Source organism: Canis aureus, chromosome 16 (genome assembly GCF_053574225.1).
Source record: "Canis aureus isolate CA01 chromosome 16, VMU_Caureus_v.1.0, whole genome shotgun sequence".
Classification (NCBI taxonomy): domain Eukaryota; kingdom Metazoa; phylum Chordata; class Mammalia; order Carnivora; family Canidae; genus Canis; species Canis aureus.
The window spans coordinates 5,114,652-5,134,640 of record NC_135626.1 but is presented as its reverse complement, the minus strand read 5'-3'; the positions used below and the strand labels follow the sequence as shown (position 1 = coordinate 5,134,640).

Genomic DNA, 19,989 nt, shown 5'->3' with positions numbered 1-19,989 from the left:
TATGTCTGTCTTCCTTTTCCTGTTGGACTGCAAGCTTCCTGAGCAGAGGGTATATCTAATTACTTGAAGACCTAGTACCCACCAGACATGCCCCTATCTACTCTTTCTCCCTTCCCTTCCCTTCCCTTCCCTTCCCTTCCCTTCCCTTCCCTTCCCTTCCCTTCCCTTCCCTTCCCTTCCCTTCCCTTCCCTCCCCTCCCCTCCCCTCCCCTCCCCTCCCTTCCCCTTTCCCCTTCCCTTCCCTTTCCTTCCACCCATCCACCTAAACACATCCCTCTAATACATGGGCCAAAACACCAGGATGCCTGTCAACAGGATCAAATATATATTCACTACATTTTGTTAAGAAAAATAACAATTGCCTAACAGAGTACTGGGATTCTTACTCTAATGGAAGTTTCTTCTGGAAAAAAAAAAAACCCTGGTGGTTAGTGTATTATAGATACTGCAGACTAAGAGTCAGTAAAGTGGAACATCCAGTTCCACATCAGAGCACAGAATAGGAAATGTGCAATAAGGGGGTTTGGAGCTTGAAGTCAAGACAGTTATGGGTTTGAACCCCAGCTATGCTGCCATATTCTTAAGTAAATTATTTAGCTTCTCGGGGTCTTATTTTTCTACTCTGTAAAACGGATGTAGCCATACTTCCTTATAGGGTCATTGTAAGAATTTAAATGATATAATACATATAAAGAGTTGACATGATAGTAGGCATATCAAACTGAATAAATATTAACTGTTATTTTTCTCATTGGAAGGGCCAAAGGATGGAGAGTGTTCACAGACTGAAAAATGAAGTTCTTGGGCCCATGCACCTCCTGGATAGGATCTGAGCGCTGGGGGCAAGCTGGGCTTGTTTGTGCCAAGACATCTCTTAAGGAATTTACACTGCATATGTTGTTTTTTTTTAAGTTTTTAAACCCAAACTTAAAAACTTTATTTGAGAGAGAGACAGCATGAACAGGGGAGAGAGAGGAATAGGCTCCCTGCTGGGGAGAGCCAATGCTTTGGTGCTCAATCCCAGGACCCCGAGATCATGACCTGAGCTGAAGGCAGGCACTTAACCAACTGACCCATCCAGATGCCCCTAATCTGCATATGTTTAAAAGACATGCCCACTATTTACTGTAATCCTGTGACTGGGAATTTTTTGTTTGAGAATATTACTCAACCATTAGAAACGACAAATACCCACCATTTGCTTTGATGTGGATGGAACAGGAGGGTGTTATGCTGAGTGAAATAAGTCAATCGGAAAAGGACAGACATTATATGGTCTCATTAATTTGGGGAATATAAAAATTAGTGAAAGGGAATAAAGGGAAAGGAGAGAGGATGAGTGAAAATATCAGTGAGAGTGACAAAACATGAGGGACACCTAACTCTGGGAAACAAACAAGGAGTAGTGGAAGGGGAGGTGGGCGGGGGGTTGGGGTGACAGGGTGATGAGCACTGAGGGGGGCACTTGGCAGGATGAGCACTGGGTGTTATGATAAATGTTGGCAAATTGAACTCCAATAAAAAAAAAAGAGTATTTTTTCCTTTGTACTCCAGAAAAAAAAAAATCCATTTTAAATGACCTGTTTCAGCCAAATAAGGGGAAAAAGTAAGAAATTTTGTCAAAATGCCACTTCCTGTTATCTTGGAGTTTCCCATCTGGCCTTCTTCCTCTCTCCTGCTTCATTCACTTTGAATTCAGAGACTTCAGATCCCTTGGCTTCTACCTTTTCTCTCAGTCCATCAATCCCTCCCGATCCTTCCTGCCTCCACAATCCATTCTTTCAATAACCCCCTTCACAGCCCAGAGCCTGAGTTCTTCCACTGTATTGACTGCATGTCTTCAATTATAGATCAAGCATTTGCTTCATTCCACCCAAGTGTCCAAGGGGGCTGCTCAGTCACTCTGTTGACTGGCTCCATTTGAATCAGCAGATACACCAATAATCTGGGTTCTTAGGTTGCTGAGTCATCTCTGATCATTATTCAAGGGCTCCATGCCTGCAGTGGCCCCATCCCTGCTATATATAGGCGCTCTGCAAAGATGGCTTACCTCCTACCCCCTGCTTCCAACAGCCTCCTCATTTCTAGCTGCTGAACCCATTCTTTGCTGCTGACTCTTTGTTTCAGGTCTGTCTCTTGCTCTCTATCTGATCTTCTGGACTAGAAACACATGGACCCCCATTTTAAGACTCAGGCAAGTTCATATATAATTTCAGATTTCTGTCTTTGTTTGGAATATCTGGCAGCACTGGGCACATGCTCCTGAGTGGAGTTTGCAAGCTCAACTTGCAGCTATAATAACCGAGGGCTATTCTGGGGAAGGATGAGCTCTTGTGGTTAAGATGGGGGCTCAGGGTCAGGTATTTGGGTATTATTGGTGGAGCTGAAATGTATACTCACCAGCTAGTAAAGCCTGGATGGTCTGGTTTCCATATCATATCCATATTCTGTCAGTCTGTCTTCATATCATATCCATATTCTGTCAGTCTGTCTTCTCCCCTCCCCACCCCTCACACATATACACACTCGCTAACAACTCCCTTTTCCCTAAGTACATACCCACATAACCATCCTTTGTCCTGCCTGCTTCCCACTCTCTGACAAAGACACAGATACACACATAGCCAGAGATTCAGAAATGGCTATATGAGAACCCTGGGCAGCAAGGCACATTTGAGGCCCCTTATACTGTGAGCAAGGGAGTGTAGATAAACTTCAAGGCAGGTGGACAGCATGGTAGATACAGATTAGGACACAGGAGAAGATCTATATAACACTACCAGAAAACTGAATGTTTCACATGAAGAATTAACAGAATGTGGAATGGGACCAATGCTTAAACAATGAGATTTCTCTTATACAGCATCCTCAGAGAACCTGAAGAAATATATTCTGATGTAGAACAAGTTGCAAAAAAATTCAAAATAGAAACTTACACTTCACTAGCAAAAAGTCCCTGAATTCCTGGTGGTCTGTAAACACCGGTGGGGATGGCAAGGGGGGGCCAAAGAGTGGTACACTTTCTTCTGAAAATATTTTCAGCCTATATAAAGAACATTTCAGAATTATTTGTTTTTTCTTCAAAGACTGCTATGATCTTACATTCGTTCAGTTGCATATGTGGTATGTCAAGAATAGTCATTCCATAGAAGGAGTGCTGTCTCTGAGCTGCCAGAGGTTTAGCCACTGTGCAGCTCTCCCATGTGCTTTAGGGAAGAGGTCAAGCCTTTCTGCATCCTTAGTGGTCCAACCTACCAAGCTGTTGGCAAGGTCAAGAACACTAGGAATAATAGCAAAGGCCACCATTGAGTATCCCATGCATACGAGGCAGCATACTTGGTATTTTAAGACATAGCATCAACCAATTCTCATCAACCTGCCAAGGTAGTAGCATTATATTCTGTGCTACAGATGCAGCCTGTGACTCTGAGAAGATAAACACTTTTTTTCAAAACCACAAAGTTAGTAAGTGATAGACCTGAGATTCCACCCAGATCTATTTAGGTCAAAGTTCACACTTTTTTCACAACATCATGATATCCTTTTAACAGATTAATTTTTGAGGACAGAGGGATAAGTGGACCAGGACATAGCTTAGGAAATGGGGTACTCTGGTCAAGATCAAACATACCAAATTTGTGCCCATTTTAGAGTATAATAAAATTCCAAACTCACCCTGAACTTTGGGTTTATTACATACAGCAATACTATATGGAACAAGCTTTTCCCAAAGATGATGGCCTTGAAGAAAGTTCTGGTGGGTGAGGACACTTGTATCATATCAATCACCAATATATGTATCAAGAGTCATCAAAAGAGTGCCAAATTAACAAGTAAACATGAGAATTAGAACAAGCAACCAAGAGAAAGTCATCACCTACCTGTAATTGTCATTTTGTTGATCATACCTCACTAAGGCAAAAATATCTGTGGTGATGGTTAAGGAAATTAATCAACAACTCCAATGCTCACTGTCAATAGCTTATGCCTTGAAATCTCTTATGCAGAATCATCCTAGACCTGTACTTTTGGCTCACTCGTAGGTTGAGATGGTGCCTTGACTTCTTTAAAAGAGACAGCTCAAGAAGACATAAGGTCAACCTCTGTGTGCTCATCCTTTGGGGAAAGAGTTTAGTCTCTTGATCCATCAGAAAAGCAATATAAATATATCTATTATGCAACTAAGCAGCCAACAAAACAAAAAGATCAATTCTTTTGCTTGGAAATAGAAAATATCCCAATACGAAACTAGACATACATTTCCTCTCACCCATTTTGAAAATAAAAGCAATTTAAATGTTTCCACTACACACCTTCCTTCTCCTTCTGGCTTTGATAGACAAAACAAACCAAAACAAACCAATGCAGTTGATGGCAACCTCTCAGCAGAATCTACTTTGCTTGTGTCAGGTGTGTTGAATCTAAAATGGTACCAAACCATGGTTAGCTCTCTTTTTTCTAGTCCTCCTCCACCCCTGCCAGCTCCCACCCTCAGCTACCCACTGCAAGGGCTAAAAGGCCATCAGTCCCTCAAAGTGTTTCCATTCCTGGACTCAAAGGAAAGATTCTGCATTAACTTTCTGCTGTCCCTTTCCAGAAATAAATGTGTCAAGGCCCAAATCTAAAAGTTACAACTAAAGGAAATTCTAAAAATAATGACTGCCTCTTGGTTGCTTAAAGAGCCACCTGCTTTGCCTCTCTGCATGGTACCTGGAGAAAACTTCTGTTTTACAAGAAGAAAAGGGGAAAGAGCTACCCTAAATCCCAGGGAATGGAGAAATAGATCACTTAATGAGCAAGGATGCGAGCAAAAACAATTATTATTCAAGTGTAGATACATACATGTTTTCTTCCCTGCTCTCATGGAAGAAATCTGGCCATTCCCCACTTTTAAAAACTTGCATGCTATATTGTTAGGTTACAATGAATAAGCCAAAGCATGCAAAGCAATCTACTTCCAGGTGTGACAGGTCACAATGGTCCTGTCTCTCAACATTTTTACTGGAGTCTGCAGGGAACATGAAGAGCTAGACCAGAGTTTATTCTGAAAATGCCTATTAGCTGCCTTTTATCTACAATATACAACCTGTAGAGGTACCACCTTTGGGACTCACTGTTGTGGCCCATGATCCAAAGCAACAGGGCCATGATGGCATCTGTTGGGTGGCCAACCTTATGGCCTGTGCCTGTCTGAGCTGAGCTTGGACATTATAGAGAATTTCAGCAGGACTCTTCCAGCAGTACGAGCTAAACAGGGATTCGAAGAAGCAGAGGGAAAAGTGAATAAAAATATGATTAATTCCATCATTTCTTAAATTTCAAGCAGTAATGCAGTAGTGATCACCAGGGTTTAGAATCAACAAAGAAACATTACCTGAGGAAAGGAAAGATATTCTAGAAGCTAAGAATTCTCTGGGAATGAATCCATCTATTATTCCAATGGATGGAGAAAGATGAGGGCAGAAAACCCCAAGGGAAAAACCCAGAGTAGTGGCTCTAAAAATCTGGTGATGCAAAACAACCACGACAAGCAAGTCAACTGTCAGGTTTGTTTTGAGGGTCACTTTAGTCTCATGAGGCTGACCAATAGCTTGCTAAACTTGTTCACAAAGGTCCAGGATACGTGTAAAGTGGGAGCGGATCATGGAAGGCTTAAAGGCAGGAGAAGGCTCCTCTCCCTCCTGGAACACAATGGTGACGATGTCATTTCCAATGTGGCGCTTCCTCTCCACCTGGATGGAAGCATAAGTAACATCACCAAGGAGGTCACCCATACATGGCAGATTCACAAGGTTCAAAACACTAATGTAATGTGTCAAACCACAATGATCACAGAACCCCGCACTTCCGCCATCTTTGACTTTTTGCCTCCCGTGTTCTACCAGTCCAGCCTCCAGGCTCTCCTATACATCTCCTCTGCTCCCTGCCCAATGCAGATCTGCATCTCCTCTTGTCTCCCCTTCTGTGGCAGCCTCCTAACTAGCCTCCTTGCCTCCAACATCTTGATTTTGCTGCTCTGATTGTGTCCACGTTTGCTTCTACTTCGTCTCCCTAGACCGGCATTCAAGGCCCTCAGACAAGAGGCAGTACATCAGAATTTCCTGGGGGTGGGGCTCAAACATGTAGATATTTATAAATGCCTTAGCTAGTTCTGAAAGATGTACCTGATGAGGAAAATGGGCTTACTTAATCTGACCTCAGCTGATCTTTCTTTTTTTTTTTTTTTTTTTTTAAATTTTTTTTTAAATTTTTTTATTTATTTATGATAGTCACAGAGAGACAGAGAGAGAGAGGCAGAGACATAGGCAGAGGGAGAAGCAGGCTCCATGCACCGGGAGCCTGATGTGGGACTCGATCCCGGGTCTCCAGGATCGCGCCCTGGGCCAAAGGCAGGCGCCAAACCGCTGTGCCACCCAGGGATCCCTCAGCTGATCTTTCAAAATGATCTCTTAGATCTATTGTAAGCAAATTTTCTTCTGTAAAGGGCCAGGTAGTAAATATTTTCAGTTTTGTAGCTCATGTTGTCGGTTTACAATCAATGGCTCTGCTGTTGTAGTATAAAAGCTGCTATAGGCGACACATAAATGGGTAGGCATGGCTGGTGTTTCAATAACACTTTATTTAACAAAATAGGCAGTATATGAGATTTATCCCATGCTCCATTGTTTGCCAACCCCATTCTAGACCTTTGCTTAATTGGCCAAACAGAATGATTCACTATTTGTGGATCTCCAGTGTTTCCTGTTCTACACTGTAAGCTCCTGGAGAACAGGATCCCTGTTGGATTCATATTATTGTTCCCTTTTTGCAAATGCAGAAATGAAGGTTTGGAGAGTTCTAATAATTTAAATTCAACTTAATTCAGTAAGTCATTATTTTGGCATTGATTTCTTGGCTGTGACATGGAAAGCACACTCAACAAAAGGAAAAAAATGAGATAAATTGGACTATATCAAGATTGAAAGCTTTTGCGCATTAAAGGATACCACCGACAAAAGGCAGCCCACAGAATGGAGGAAATATTTGCAAACTGTATATCTGATAAGGGATTATATCCAGAATATATAAAGAACTCCTGCAACTCAACAAGTCAAATAACTTGATTAAAAAATGGGCACAGGTGTTGAATAAACATTTCTCCAAAGGTGATGTGATAAACACATGAGAAGATGCTCCATATCGCTGATCAAAACCACAATGAGCTGCCACTTCACACCCATTAGGAGAACTATTACAAAACAAAACAAAACAAAACAAAACAAAATAAAACAAAACACACCAAACCCCCCCCCCCCCCCCACTAATAATAACAAGTGCTGTTGGGGATGTGGAGAAAGTAAAACCCTGGAGCACTGCTGGTAGGAATACAGAATGGGGCAGCTGCTGTGGAGAGTTGCATGCTGGCTTTCCAAACACTAAAACATGGGATTACCACATGACCCAGCGATTCCTCTGAGATAAGAAAGGCTGCAGGAGAGTAAGGCTTCAGTCCTGGACATGTTAGATTTGAGGCATATCTTCCAGGAGGGTATTGAGAAGAAGGCTGCACAGCTGAGTCTGGACTTCTGCAGGGAGGTCTGGCTGGACATGTAAAGTTGGGTGTTGCTGGCATATAAAAGCTCTCTAAAGCCCTGAGACTGGGGGAGATCATTGAGCGAGTGAATGAGAGTAGCAGAGGAGACAAAAGGCAAGAGCAGTGACCTGGGCCAGGCAAAGCTCCCCATGCACCCAAGATCACAGTGCTAGTTCTTGGCAGAGCTAGGACTGGGTCTAGATGGGCTGCTTGCATCTGGTACTTGATGCTGTCCTCAGGGCCCGGGACTGGGAGACCAGGCAGTGTTAGTGGTGCGGGCCAACACAGGGTGTTAGGAGGAAGGTGAGGTCCCAGAGAGGCAAATATCAATACTTGCCCCCCATTAAAGTTTGGTTCAGTGACAGAGGAGAGAGGTGGAAGTCATGGAAATACTGGAGCCTACAAACTCTATGAGAATTGGTTTCTTTATGTCAGATTTGGGATACAGCTCAGACGGTCCCACTTGTGTTCTCGATGTTAGGAGGTCCAAAGATTTTATGATCCAGGCTGGCCTTCGCCTTTTCGTCTGTTATGTTGAGTCCTCAAGGTACAGAGAGAAGCTCATAGTCAGGGTTCCTTCTCTGCTCTGCCATGATGGGGTTCACTGAAGGCTCACTAGCATCCTGTGTTTGTCTCTCTTCCCACCTACATGATCTTCCCGGTGATAGAGACAAGTTTTTCTTTTTCTCCTATCTACTGATGCCGGGCAGGTGGAGGACCCAAGTGCTACCCACTGAGACAACCAAGATGTTAAAGACACCAGGGTCCATCTGGGGACATTTCAGTGCTGCTGGCCTTAACATATGTACAGCCTCTCAAAGAGATAAGGTTAAAGACCTCTGAGTTGGGCAAAGGTTGAGCTGTCACATTCTTTCCTCCTGTCTCTCTAGCTAATGCCCCTAATCTGTCATGAGACATGGGCAGTTTTGGTGATTGTACAGGGCTGAAAAGGTTGGAGTGGGAGGAGAAAGAAGATTGCAAAACACTTCCGTGGAGGTTCTGTGATATTATTGTTGAGCTGTAAGAGATCAATACAATTCATGATGACTGGGAAGGCCAGCCCGGCCCCTCTTCTACACAAGATCCTCAGGTCCTAAGGGATTTAGCTCTGACAGTAATTTAGGCTCCCTTAATCATGCAAAGGAAGATGCCTTGAAGAAAGTGACAGCCACTAAGCAGTCTTCCTGGGCCAGGACACTTCCTGTTTCCATCTGACTTTTCCCAGAGTGAGCCCTCTAAAACCAGAACAAGGTTAAAACCTCCAATGGGTCTCCAATGCCTGTGGGACAAATCCACCAACTCCTTACTCCAGGCTGGAAACCATCCAATGGTATCAGCCCTTCCTGCCCCCCACCTTGGCCCCCCACCACATTCCTGAAGCACCTTATTATCTCACGACTGGAATACCATATTTTAGCCCACTGGTCTGCCTTGTATCTTTCCCTCTTATCGCAGTTTGTTGAAATAAGATTTATATGTGCTCAGAAAAAAGCCTTCTTAGCCCATCACATACCCTGTCGAGATTCCTGTTTCTCACAAATCTTTGCTGACCAGTTGTCCATTTATGTTTGTGATATTTATTCATATAGATGCCTTCAGTGTATAAAAAAGGGATAAGATGCTAATAAAAGTTAAGTGGACTCCCCCAAATCCTTCAAAAGCCAGCAGCATATGTTTTTGTTGGGTCTAAATTCCCACAAGTTGGAAATTCTTCTCCTGGAAATGGCCAGTCTCTGGGGTGAGGATTGTCTCAGGGATTTTTTCCCCTAACATGGCACAGCACGTGCAGACACCCGGTGTTAACCTCCTGTGTTAACCTGAAACATGCTTGCCAACAATCCTGGGTAGCTTTTTTTTTTTTTTTTTTCTGGGTAGCTTTTGATGAGATACCAGGCACATGGAGAGAAGACACAGAGAAAAGGCAATGTCCATGCAAAAACAGTTTCTTGAATCTATAAAACCATACTCATGTGTGCAAATACACAGACATGTATGTGCACTATTATCTCTGATCCTTTATTTAAGGGGACAGCATCAATGAGGGTAGTTCTTCTCAAGGCTTGTTGACAGTTCAAATATACAGGCTGTAAATAACATCTCTACATTGGTACCTGGGGTCCAGCTCATATATTAACATACACAGTTTCTAATGCTATGAAACCAGAGCGATGATGCTTTCTCCACATTGAGGTCACTATTTGATGGTTTGTGTGTTCTCAAAGAGCCTGTGTTCACACATACCTGCTGTTTGTTCTCTTTGGAATATGGCAACATGGTGGAAACGTGGAACATGATCTCATGCCCTTTGTATACAGTATAAACTGAATGTACCCCTGTGGTATCATCTGTAAGATATAAACATGCATTTAGTAGGCACAGAGAATTCTGAGACCCTAAGGAAATAGTCATTATTTGGAGGCTAGGGAATATAGCATACAGTTAATACATTCCCAAAGATCATTCTGGATTATCCAACCGAGTGGAACCAACAGCATGGCTCACTCTCCAACTGTTACAAGGCTCCTGCCCATGTGGAGAGCCCTCTTCCTCCTCACTCTAAGCTCACTAGCTGTCTGATTCATGTAGAAGTCTGAGCTAAAAAGGAGAAGGAGCTATATAATTCCTTGCCTTCCAGTTACTGCTGGTATACAGGACAAAATTAACACAAGACGATGTACAAATAATTACTACATCTGTAAAACAAAGCACGTACTCTCACTGGCAGATGTTATAGTGGCTGAAAGCATGGGCTTTGGAGTTAGGCAGACCTGGGTTCAAGTTCTCAGCTATGTTCCTTTTTTTTTTTTTTTTAAGTTTTTATTTATCCATTCGAGAGAGAGAGAGAAAGAGAGGCAGAGACACAGGCAGAGGGAGAAGCAGGCTCCATGCAGGAAGCCCGATGTGGAACTTGATGCTGGGTCTCTGGGGTCACGCCCTGGGCTAAAGGCAGGTGCTAAACCGCTGAGCCATCCAGGCGTCACAGCTATGTTCCTTTTGACGAGTCACCTCAACTTTCTTGGAGCATCAGTTTCTTAATTTGAAAATGGGGATAAAGTTGGTATCTAACCCATAGGGATGCTTACAAGATTATAGTTGTCAAGTGCTTGGTACAGTGCCTAGCCATAGCAAGGGTCAGCAATGGGGGGTTGTGACCATGACAGAGAAGCTGGGTATTGGCAATGGGGCTGGTGACCTTGCTACCCTTGCAGGTTTACCAGGAGCTCTTGCACCTTGTTGAACTGTTCCCCACACAGCAGCCAGGAAGTTTGGCTTGAAGGGGCAATATCATCCCACCACACCTCTACTTAAAACCCATTTGTGATATCCTGTTCCATTTACCATAAAATCCAAAATTATTCATGTCAACTCAAACTCATGGGATCATACCCTCCTCTTCTCCAGCTCATCTGCCATAAAGATGTTCTCTTAGTTTCTAGAACATATCAGGGTCTTTCCTGACTCAAGGACTTCACAAATGTTCTCTTGTTTAGAATTCTCTTCTCCCCTCAAGACTCCAGTTACTCCTCCTCATTCCCTTGGGGAAGCCTTCTCTCATTCCCCAGGTTAGACAAAATGCCCCCATGGCACTCTGTACTTTTTCTTCTTTGTTTCTTCCAGTACTTTACTGAGGTATTTGGTAATTCCCTGTTTGATGTCTGTGTTACCCACTAGACTAGAAGCTCCTAGAAAGGCAGGGACCATATTGGTTTATCCACTGCTACATTCCTGGAGCCTCACACAGCCCTGGCACACAGAGGCGCTCAGCAGTAAGTATTCATAGGCAGACCATGGTCTGCCACACCAAGGGACTGTGAGGGCTGACTTAGTCTTATGAAACTTAGTGGAGCCCCCAAATGTGTCCAGCCATCCTGTGTCAGACTGGGTGTGAAGCCCTTCTTATCCTCTCCAGTCCATCCCTTCCCTCATTTTGGGTATAAATTCAAGTCAGATCAGACTGGCTGATAGGAGTCACACAAATGACAAGAGAAGAGATCAGGAAGCGAGCTTACTTTTGGTGTCCAGACCGCCACGGTAGCCTGTCCAGCCCTTTAGGGTGATTTTGTCACCCAGAAGATTCAAAAATTTTTGAAAAGCGTCACTTCCAATTTCTGTAGGAAGAGGTAAAGTAGGAAGAAAGTACAGAATCAGCATATCTTCATTTTCTAACTATACACTGAAATCACTTGAACATAAACTAGGCTCTGTAGATGTGTGCAGCAAACAGAACACAGAGGTCACACTTTCTTCTTGGGAAACCACACAGTAGTTTCCACGATTCCAAGGAAAGGACAGCCACAGAATCAGACTGACCGACCTTCCCACTGCCAGTCTGGGATCACAAGGGTTTAGTATTGTAGAAATGAAAACACTGTCACTGCTTCCATTAATAATGAACAGGTATCTAACATGAAAAGTGCTAAAGAACAGGACAATGACATCATTTTATCATTCTCCCAACCACAAAAATCCAAGAACAACCTTCCTTTGCTCTTGGGACTATGATGTAGAACCAAATTCTTCACCTCCCATGTCACTTTCTGGTTAGACTCCCTCTTGGGCACTGCTGCCTGGCATAAGTTCGGTGACCAATAAATATTTGTCAAATAAATGAAACTGGGCAACGACTGCCCTACAAAGTTTACTCGAAAACTTACTCTAAAATTTCATAAAACATCTGGCTGTTTCTTTGTATTAAAGACTCAACAGGTAAGGTCAGTTTGGATTGTCAAAACCATGGCAAGGCAGAACAGGGTCTTGGCACAAATTAGTGGGTACTTACCATTGCTGAGCATCTCATCATCTGTGAGCTGCCCATCTTTGGCAAAGAGAACCCCAAACTTGAAATTCACAGAGCCCTTACAATAAGACAACAAAAGGTGTTGAATGTAACTTTATCATCAGAACACATACAGTTATGAGATGTGCTGTTCATTCCTTCAGTGACCAGGATGGATACTTGGGGCATTACTTCCTCTCTTCCATCTCCACTTTGACCAGTATCAATATCCTTTCTTTCTATAAGTTTTTATACCTTACAGTGGAAACTCAGTTTTTAGGTGAGTTAATTCATTTGTAACTTCATTACTAATGGCTTTTGCATGATGCCAGGTCCATTCTGTGGTGAAACATCACTCAAATAGCCAGTGGGAGCTCACAGGACCAGTGCTATGTTCTGATCAGTTAACGCAGGAGGGCTCAACATAATTCAAAACTGAACGCAACAATCTTAGGCTGATATTGTGTGGGCTCTTAGGAACAGAAATGGAAAATGTAGGCAATTTATTCTATAAAGGCTCGTTTTCCCCATTTCTTAAAGATATTTAATCCTAAAATGTTACAAAACAGATGTGTGGGGGAGAAGGAAGGAAATCAGGAAGTAGCTAGTACAAATGTTCAGTCTACGACCGTCGACTTTAAACACTAGATTAAAATCAGATCCTGGGACACCTGGGTTGCTCAGTGGTTGAGTGTCTGCCTTTGGCTCAGGTTGTGATCCCGGGGTCCTGGGATCGAGTCCTGCATCAGGCTCCCTGTGGGGAGTCTGCTTCTCCCTCTGCCTGTGTCTCTGTCTCTCTCTCTCTCTCTCATGAGTAAATAAATAAAAAATCTTTTTAAAAAATCAGATCCAGTGGGAACAATAAATGCCAAATGCAAGATATCAGTTTCAATAGGAAGAGAGAGGAAGGAAATCAGGTGCCTCAACAGTACTTAGAATATTTTTTTCCTTAAGTTGGATAACCCGTTTATAGGTCTTCATATTATTCTCCATTTTCTTGTATATCTGAAATATTTCATAATAACATAAAATCTGAGGTTGAAGAGAATCAACTTTTGGAAGGTTGTTTGAACTCCTCCCACCTAGATAAGGGAGTTCTTGGTGGTCAATTAAGGGGTAGGCTAGGAACAAAGGTGTTTAAAACCTTGGCCAGGGACACCTGGGTGGCTCAATGGTTGAGTGCCTGCCTTCAGCTCAGGGCGTGATCCTGGGGCCTGGGGATTGAATCCTGCATTGGGTTCCCTGGGAGGAGCCTGCTTCTCTCTCCGCCTGTGTCTCTGCCTCTTTCTGTGTCTCTCTCATGAATAAATAAATAAAAATCTTAAAAAAAATTTTTTTGATTCACATGTTCCTACGCTTCTCTCACTGTCTCCCTGCATGTTGTAGCCTGGGGTGCCTCTCCATGCAGTGGACAAATAAAACTTGGCTTTCAGGACACCAACAACACTTTATAAAATCACCAACCCTTAGGGACATGGCTAGTGCTGTTTATTATTTTTTTTCCCTGCTCATCTTTGCAGCTGATAGTTTATCACTATAATTGGGTGGAATGAGGATAAATGCTCCAAGCTGAGAAGCTGGCAGTATTAAGCAGAAGTGCCTCCACCACATTGTCTCAGGGAAGCTCTAAAGGTTACCACTGCTCACATCGCTTCAAACGCATCGTAATGAGTGCTTTTTTTTTTTTTTTAAGATTTTATTTATTTTATTTGAGAGAGAGAGAGAGAGAGAGAGAAAGAGTGGGTAGGGAGAGCAGAGGGAGAGACACTCTCAAGCAGACTCTGGATTCAGCGTGGAGCCCATTGCAGAGCTCAATCCCAAGACCTTGAGATCATGACCTGAGCTGAAACCAAGTGCGGACTTAACTGACTGAGCCACCCAGGCGGCCTGTAACTAGTGCTCTTGTAGCTTCAAGCAATATCCCTTTAGTAAGGAGATACAATTGAGAAATAAAGAGATCAGCTATTTATTTTTCAAAACTTGGGAGATCCAAAAAAGAAATGTGAGAAGATAGACAAGTTCACAGGGGTTGTGCAAGGGAGGGTGGGAGAGGTTTCGGTGGGGAGCTTTCACATTTTCCATTTCTAAATTTCTGCAGGGGCTGTCAGAGCAGACATGTGTGTGCACTCTGTGGGGGCTCAGTAAATATATACAGATTAATGACTAGAATAGTTTTGAGACACAAACACTCTCTGCAGTGTAATCCTAATTTTACATAAAATATAACAAACACATATGCCAAAATGTGGTAATATACTGGTAGTGGTTTACTCTGTGATTTTAGGGGATATTTTCCTTTAATCTTTTGTGCATTTCTTCATTTTTAAAATGTATATTACTTTCATTTTTTGCCTTCTACAATTATACATGGAGTTCATTAATTCTGTCACCACAAGCATGATTCATTCATGGATAATACATAGATAAAAACATGGACATCTCTGTTTGCCAGTGCTCTGCAGCAGCTCACACTACATCCCCACTGCCTTGCATGAAGTAACTCCTGCCAACAATCTGGGGTGCATCATTTCAGCTCCTTTGCATGTACATTGATATGTTCAGGAATCAGCTGAGATGTTGCTGCCTCAGACGAACCTATTCTGTTCAATGTAAAAACCCTACTCCTTCCCCTATATTGTCTCCTTGTTTTATTTTCCTTGCAGCTCTTGGGGCTATCCACATTACCATGTTTATGTTTGCTTGCTTGTATAGTCTGTCTTACCTCACCAGACTATAAGCTCCATGAAGGGACCTTGTCTTGCTTGTCAATGTATTCCCAAAGCCACAAACAGTACATGGTACACACATGGTCAGGGGTGACCTGACTTGACATTTAAAAAGGACCATTTGGATGCTACATGAGAAACAGAACAGAGTGGAAGCGGAAAGTTGGAGACTCTGTAGTGTAGGCGAGAGATGATGGGATGGCGTCAAGGGATGAGAGCAGTCGTGGTGGAAACTTTGAGAAATGTTTGAATTAGATGTATATTTTGAAGAAATCATCACAAGATGTGCTGAAGGATTAGGTGTAGAGTGTGAGAGAAAGAGAGGTGTTAAGGATTTTTCCAAGTTTGGCTGGAGCAACGGGACAAATTATATGACCATTTACGGAGAGCTACGACATGCAAAAGCTACAACTTAAGGACCTGATTGCCTTTGATGGCATTTTTATTATTTCCCTGTGTTAGTTACATCCTTAGAAAACTCAACACATATTTTAAAGGTGGGGCAATAGGGAATGGAGATGTACAAATAAATATGGAGTCAGTAAATTGAGTGTGCTAATAAAGCACAAATGCCCTCTCTTTGACTTAAAGAAAATTAAGACCTCATGACTCGCCCTGATTAGGAGGCTACAATTTGAATATTTCCAAGCAGATTTAAGTAGCTTGTGTTTATATTTTTACAGCTAGCTATATACAAAGTCCTGAAACTGACCTTGAAAACAACATGTCGGTCAAGTCTTTCAGTGACCGTAAGTGCAGTGGGCAAATCCATGCCGAGGTGTGAGTGAAAGAAAAGGTCATGGTGGTGGCCAAGGGAGAAGCACATTTAGGAACACAGAGGGAGAACGTAGCAGGGACAATGTCTCAGAAAATTATTTACCTCTTGCTCTTCAAGAACCAGCAAGTCCTGTCAAACCAAAATTTGAAAGTTATATCCATGCTTAACAGGGATGATTTTATTCTGATTTTCTGTAAAAGCCAAGCTTCCATCTGTGTACACTGTTCCCCACCCCCACCCCACCCAGAAGTGCTTAAAATAGTCCAGTTTAGTTGTACAGATTTTTGTAGAATACCTGGTCATCTAGGAAAGTCACATTATAGCACAGCTATCTGCAAACAAAGATGATATACAGCAACAGGAAGAAATACGGAGACATCCAGATTTCTCTATTTAAAGCTAGCTTATCTCACATTGCTTCTGGAAAGATTTTGGCCAAGAAAAATATAACTCTAGTATAGCAGCCAGAGACAGATGAGGAACGTTTTTAAATAGCATCAGCCACCTTCCCACTTGGTGGGAAGATGCTTTCTTTAGAATGCAGTTTATTTTCTAGATTTTTTGGATCTGAGACCTTTTCCTTCCTCCTCTCCCTATCACCTGTGGCTCGGGGCCCCCTCAGATACACCTACAGAAAGCTGGTGGCAGCAATGCAACCAGCACTACCAGGGAGCACATGCAAGTGCACACTCACACACCCAGAATGGAGCAAGATTGCGTGGGAAGCCCCTTGTTTGGGTAGAGAGTCAAAACACAGATGTCAGGAAAGCTGAAGGTGTCTTTTGTTTGGTGAAAGCCAGGCACAGAGTTAGGATATAAAGAGGCATAAGGTTGCCATAACTGGTTTTCTCATCCTTTTTGATTCTGTAGAAGAGGGGAAGCAGACAGGGATGCCTGGACAGACCTGAAATCCACTGAGGGCACATGCTCAGTGGCAGGATGCAGAAAGAAGCATCCCAGGGGCTCCAAGCATTTTAGAGCCTATGTCTGGTGGTCCCATCCAGGCTCTAAGAAGGAAGGGATTAAGAATATGATCATCTGTACAGATGAAGTAATAAAGGCACACAGGCAGTAGCATATTTATAATTCTAAGTTGTTTTAAAATTAGCTAACAAGAGTTAGTTTTGAGCATCTAGTATTTCAAGTTGCTTAAAGTTTAACCAAACAACACCCATTTTGGCCTCAGTTCTTTCCGGGGTTGAGTCAGGGTACGGATACTATTTTAAACATTGAATTAAAACCGAAGATATGGGAATTCACAACACTGTGTATTTGGGGTAAGCTTAGAACCAATAACTTTATTTTGAAAGTGAACTATTTTAAAGGCATGCAAGCAAAAGCTGCTCATGCTCCTATCTGTCCTCTCCATACCTTCTAAGTTATTTCCCTGAAAAGCAGACTTAAGCATGATGCTCCTCCACTTAAGGACTCCACAGGCTCCCTGCTGCCTCCTGGATAGAATTCGAACCTGCCTCTCCAGCCTCTTCCCTACTGCCTGGCCCTGGCATACCCAACTCCTGGAAACTCAGCTCTGACACATTGCTGGCACTATGTCATAGCTGCCTGTGTAAGTTTCAAGGGGGAGAATTTCGAAGCTCAATTGATTGCAATGAGACAAAAGTTTGGTTGAGATTTTTCTGATGGCCTTTTATCTAGATTATGACTCCAATTTTTTTCCTCCCAAGGCAGATGGCTTTCCCTTCACAGTAAGTCTTGAGAAAACAGGATGGATTCTGGATACCTTCTATTCTCTATGGTACCCTGCAGTGTTCTAGGTGAATTAGAGAGCAATAAGTACATTTTGTGCTTTACTCTGTAAGGAAAATCTTATATTCCATACAATTCTACAACACTCAATAAAAAGACTGGCTTTTCAGCCACTAAGGTCCTTCTAAACATATACTCTTTCGGTTCATGGATCAAGGACCATAGAGTTCAGTGGTTCTCAGTTGTGGCTATGCCTCAGAATCACTCATGCAACTTTTGAAAAAATGCAGATTCCCACCCCCACCTGACAAATCAGAATCTCAGCTGTGAGATTCTTTATGATAATTGCTTTCAAAGCCCCATAGCCTTTCTGATTAGGCTCATACCTGAGGCTAAGAAACTGATGTGCTGTCCATGCTAATCTAACACTGTGATCAAAGAGATACCATGATGAGGCATAACATTCTGTTACCTTTTGGATCTCGGGATGAAAAATTTCCCTGGGGCCTTTCTCAAATTTGTCCAGGTTCATGGCACTGAAATAGAAAGGACAGAGTGAGCCACATCATGGTGGAAACTCAATGTGGAGCAAGTCTCAATGTTTCAGAGAAACTAAATATTATATCCCCTAGAAAAATTACGGCTGGATTCCCTGGAGGGCCTGGCACACAGAAGATCAGTGATCACCCCGAGCGCTCAATGAATGAATGCATGGAGTAACCAAACTACTGTACTGTACTTTACTTATCTAACTGTCCTGTGATGATACTCATCTAATAGGACAGGAAAGGAGCAAACAGGAGTGTGTGTTTCAGGCAACCTGACTAACCTTCGAGATTCTTACTTTTATCAAAAAAGTGGTTCATTGACATTTACATAGCAATTAATGATAAAATGAAATGTAAGTAAGACCATCTGGTGTTTCTTTCTTCTTTTGGCAATTCCTCTGCCACTCAGGGCAAACTGAGTTCTTTCATGTTCTACTTTGGACAAGCAATGTCAACCTCCTTGGGCTTAAGTTCCTCTAGAGGAAAAGCAGGGAGCTGAATGGCACCATACCAAAGGCCCCTTTCATCTAAGATTCCCAAACTTGTAAGGAAAGGCAAACATAATAGCTGGTATTTATTTATTTATTTTTAAAGATTTTATTTATTTATTCATGAGAGAGAGAGAGAGAGAGAGAGAGAGAGAAACAGAGACATAGGCAGAGGGAGAAGCAGGCTCCATGCAGGGAGCCCGATGTGGGACTCGATCTCCAGGACTCCAGCATCATGCCCTGAGCCGGAAGGCAGACGCCTAACCGTTGAGCCACCCAGGCGTCCCAATAGCTGGTATTTATAGAGTACTTACGATATGCTGAGCAGCCTGCTAAATGCTTTCCACAGATGACCTCATTTAGTCTCTGTGGGACAAGTGCTATCTTATCCCCATTTTATTTAATTAGTTTATTTTAAAAATTTTATCTCCATTTATCTCCATATCCTCCAAAGGTGAGGAAATTGAACTAGGATACCAAAGCTGGTAAGTAGTAGAGCCAAGATTTGAACCTAGATTTACCTGACTCTATAGTATTCATATTTTCATTTTCTTTTAAGTTTTCAAGTTCAAGATTATAACAAATAGAGAAAAAGTTTCTTCTTCTATCAGCAGCAGCTGTAGAAGTTTTGATCTTCCACATCTTTAAAAAACATTTTCTGGCTGAAACATGCCCTGGCTTCATGAGTGGTGGGCTGAGAAGTGGAGGCTCTACTCATACAACTAAATGAAATTGTAACTAAAAGAAATGTCTTCGGGCAGCCCCAGTGGCTCAGTGGTTTAGCGCTGCCTTTGGCCCAGGGCCTGGTCCTGGAGACCCGGGATTGAGTCCCATGTCAGGCTTCCTGCATGGAGCACGCTTCTCCCTCTCCCTGTGTCTCTGCCTCTTTCTCTCTCTCTCTCCCTCTCTGTGTCTCTCATGAATAAATAAATAAATAAAATCTTTACAAAAAAAAAAAAAGAAAGAAAGAAATTGTCTTCACATATAAAGAAGAAAGGAGCTGGAACAACTTCCTTTTAGGGAAAAAACCCCTCAGAAATCTTAAGCTGGTATAATTCTAAGTATTCCCCTCTTAAAGCCAGTTAAGATATAGCTCCTTAGGGGGCAGCCCCAGTGACGCAGCAGTTTAGTGCCGCCTGCTGTCCAGGATGTGATCCTGCTTCTCTCTCTGCCTCTCTCTCTCTCTCTGTGTTTCTCATGAATAAATAAATAAATATAGCTCCTTACAAGCAGCAAAATATTTCTGTGTTCAATAAAGATATTAACCTCTTCACTGATGCTTTCATAGCTCAGGCTTCAGAGTGCTCAGGAGAAAAATCAGAAGGCCAAAAACAAAAAGGAGAAGGTCTACAATTTGGAGACCAAATCAATCTTGAAAAGGAAATCTAAAAA

The 19,989-nt window shown here is 42.6% G+C and overlaps 1 protein-coding gene and 1 long non-coding RNA gene across 6 annotated transcripts in view; both read right to left on the bottom strand.

Moving 5' to 3' along the window:
- Nucleotides 1-19,989, bottom strand: part of GARNL3 (GTPase activating Rap/RanGAP domain like 3) — a 146,743-nt gene that overhangs the window by 36,667 nt on the left and 90,087 nt on the right. For all 5 annotated transcript variants that reach the window (XM_077850767.1, XM_077850766.1, XM_077850769.1 and 2 more), the window contains 8 exons: nt 18,034-18,097; nt 15,957-15,983; nt 12,354-12,429; nt 11,584-11,682; nt 9,815-9,918; nt 5,624-5,732; nt 3,882-3,927; nt 2,937-3,043 (listed from right to left, as the gene is read on the bottom strand). In XM_077850767.1, the coding sequence (XP_077706893.1) occupies nt 2,937-3,043; nt 3,882-3,927; nt 5,624-5,732; nt 9,815-9,918; nt 11,584-11,682; nt 12,354-12,429; nt 15,957-15,983; nt 18,034-18,097 (632 nt within the window). The remainder of the gene's footprint in view (nt 1-2,936; nt 3,044-3,881; nt 3,928-5,623; nt 5,733-9,814; nt 9,919-11,583; nt 11,683-12,353; nt 12,430-15,956; nt 15,984-18,033; nt 18,098-19,989) is intronic.
- Nucleotides 3,934-5,617, bottom strand: LOC144285563 (uncharacterized). The gene is made up of 3 exons (XR_013353838.1): nt 5,375-5,617; nt 5,102-5,247; nt 3,934-4,421 (listed from the first exon to the last, which is right to left on the bottom strand). It is a non-coding gene; the product is annotated as an uncharacterized LOC144285563 (long non-coding RNA).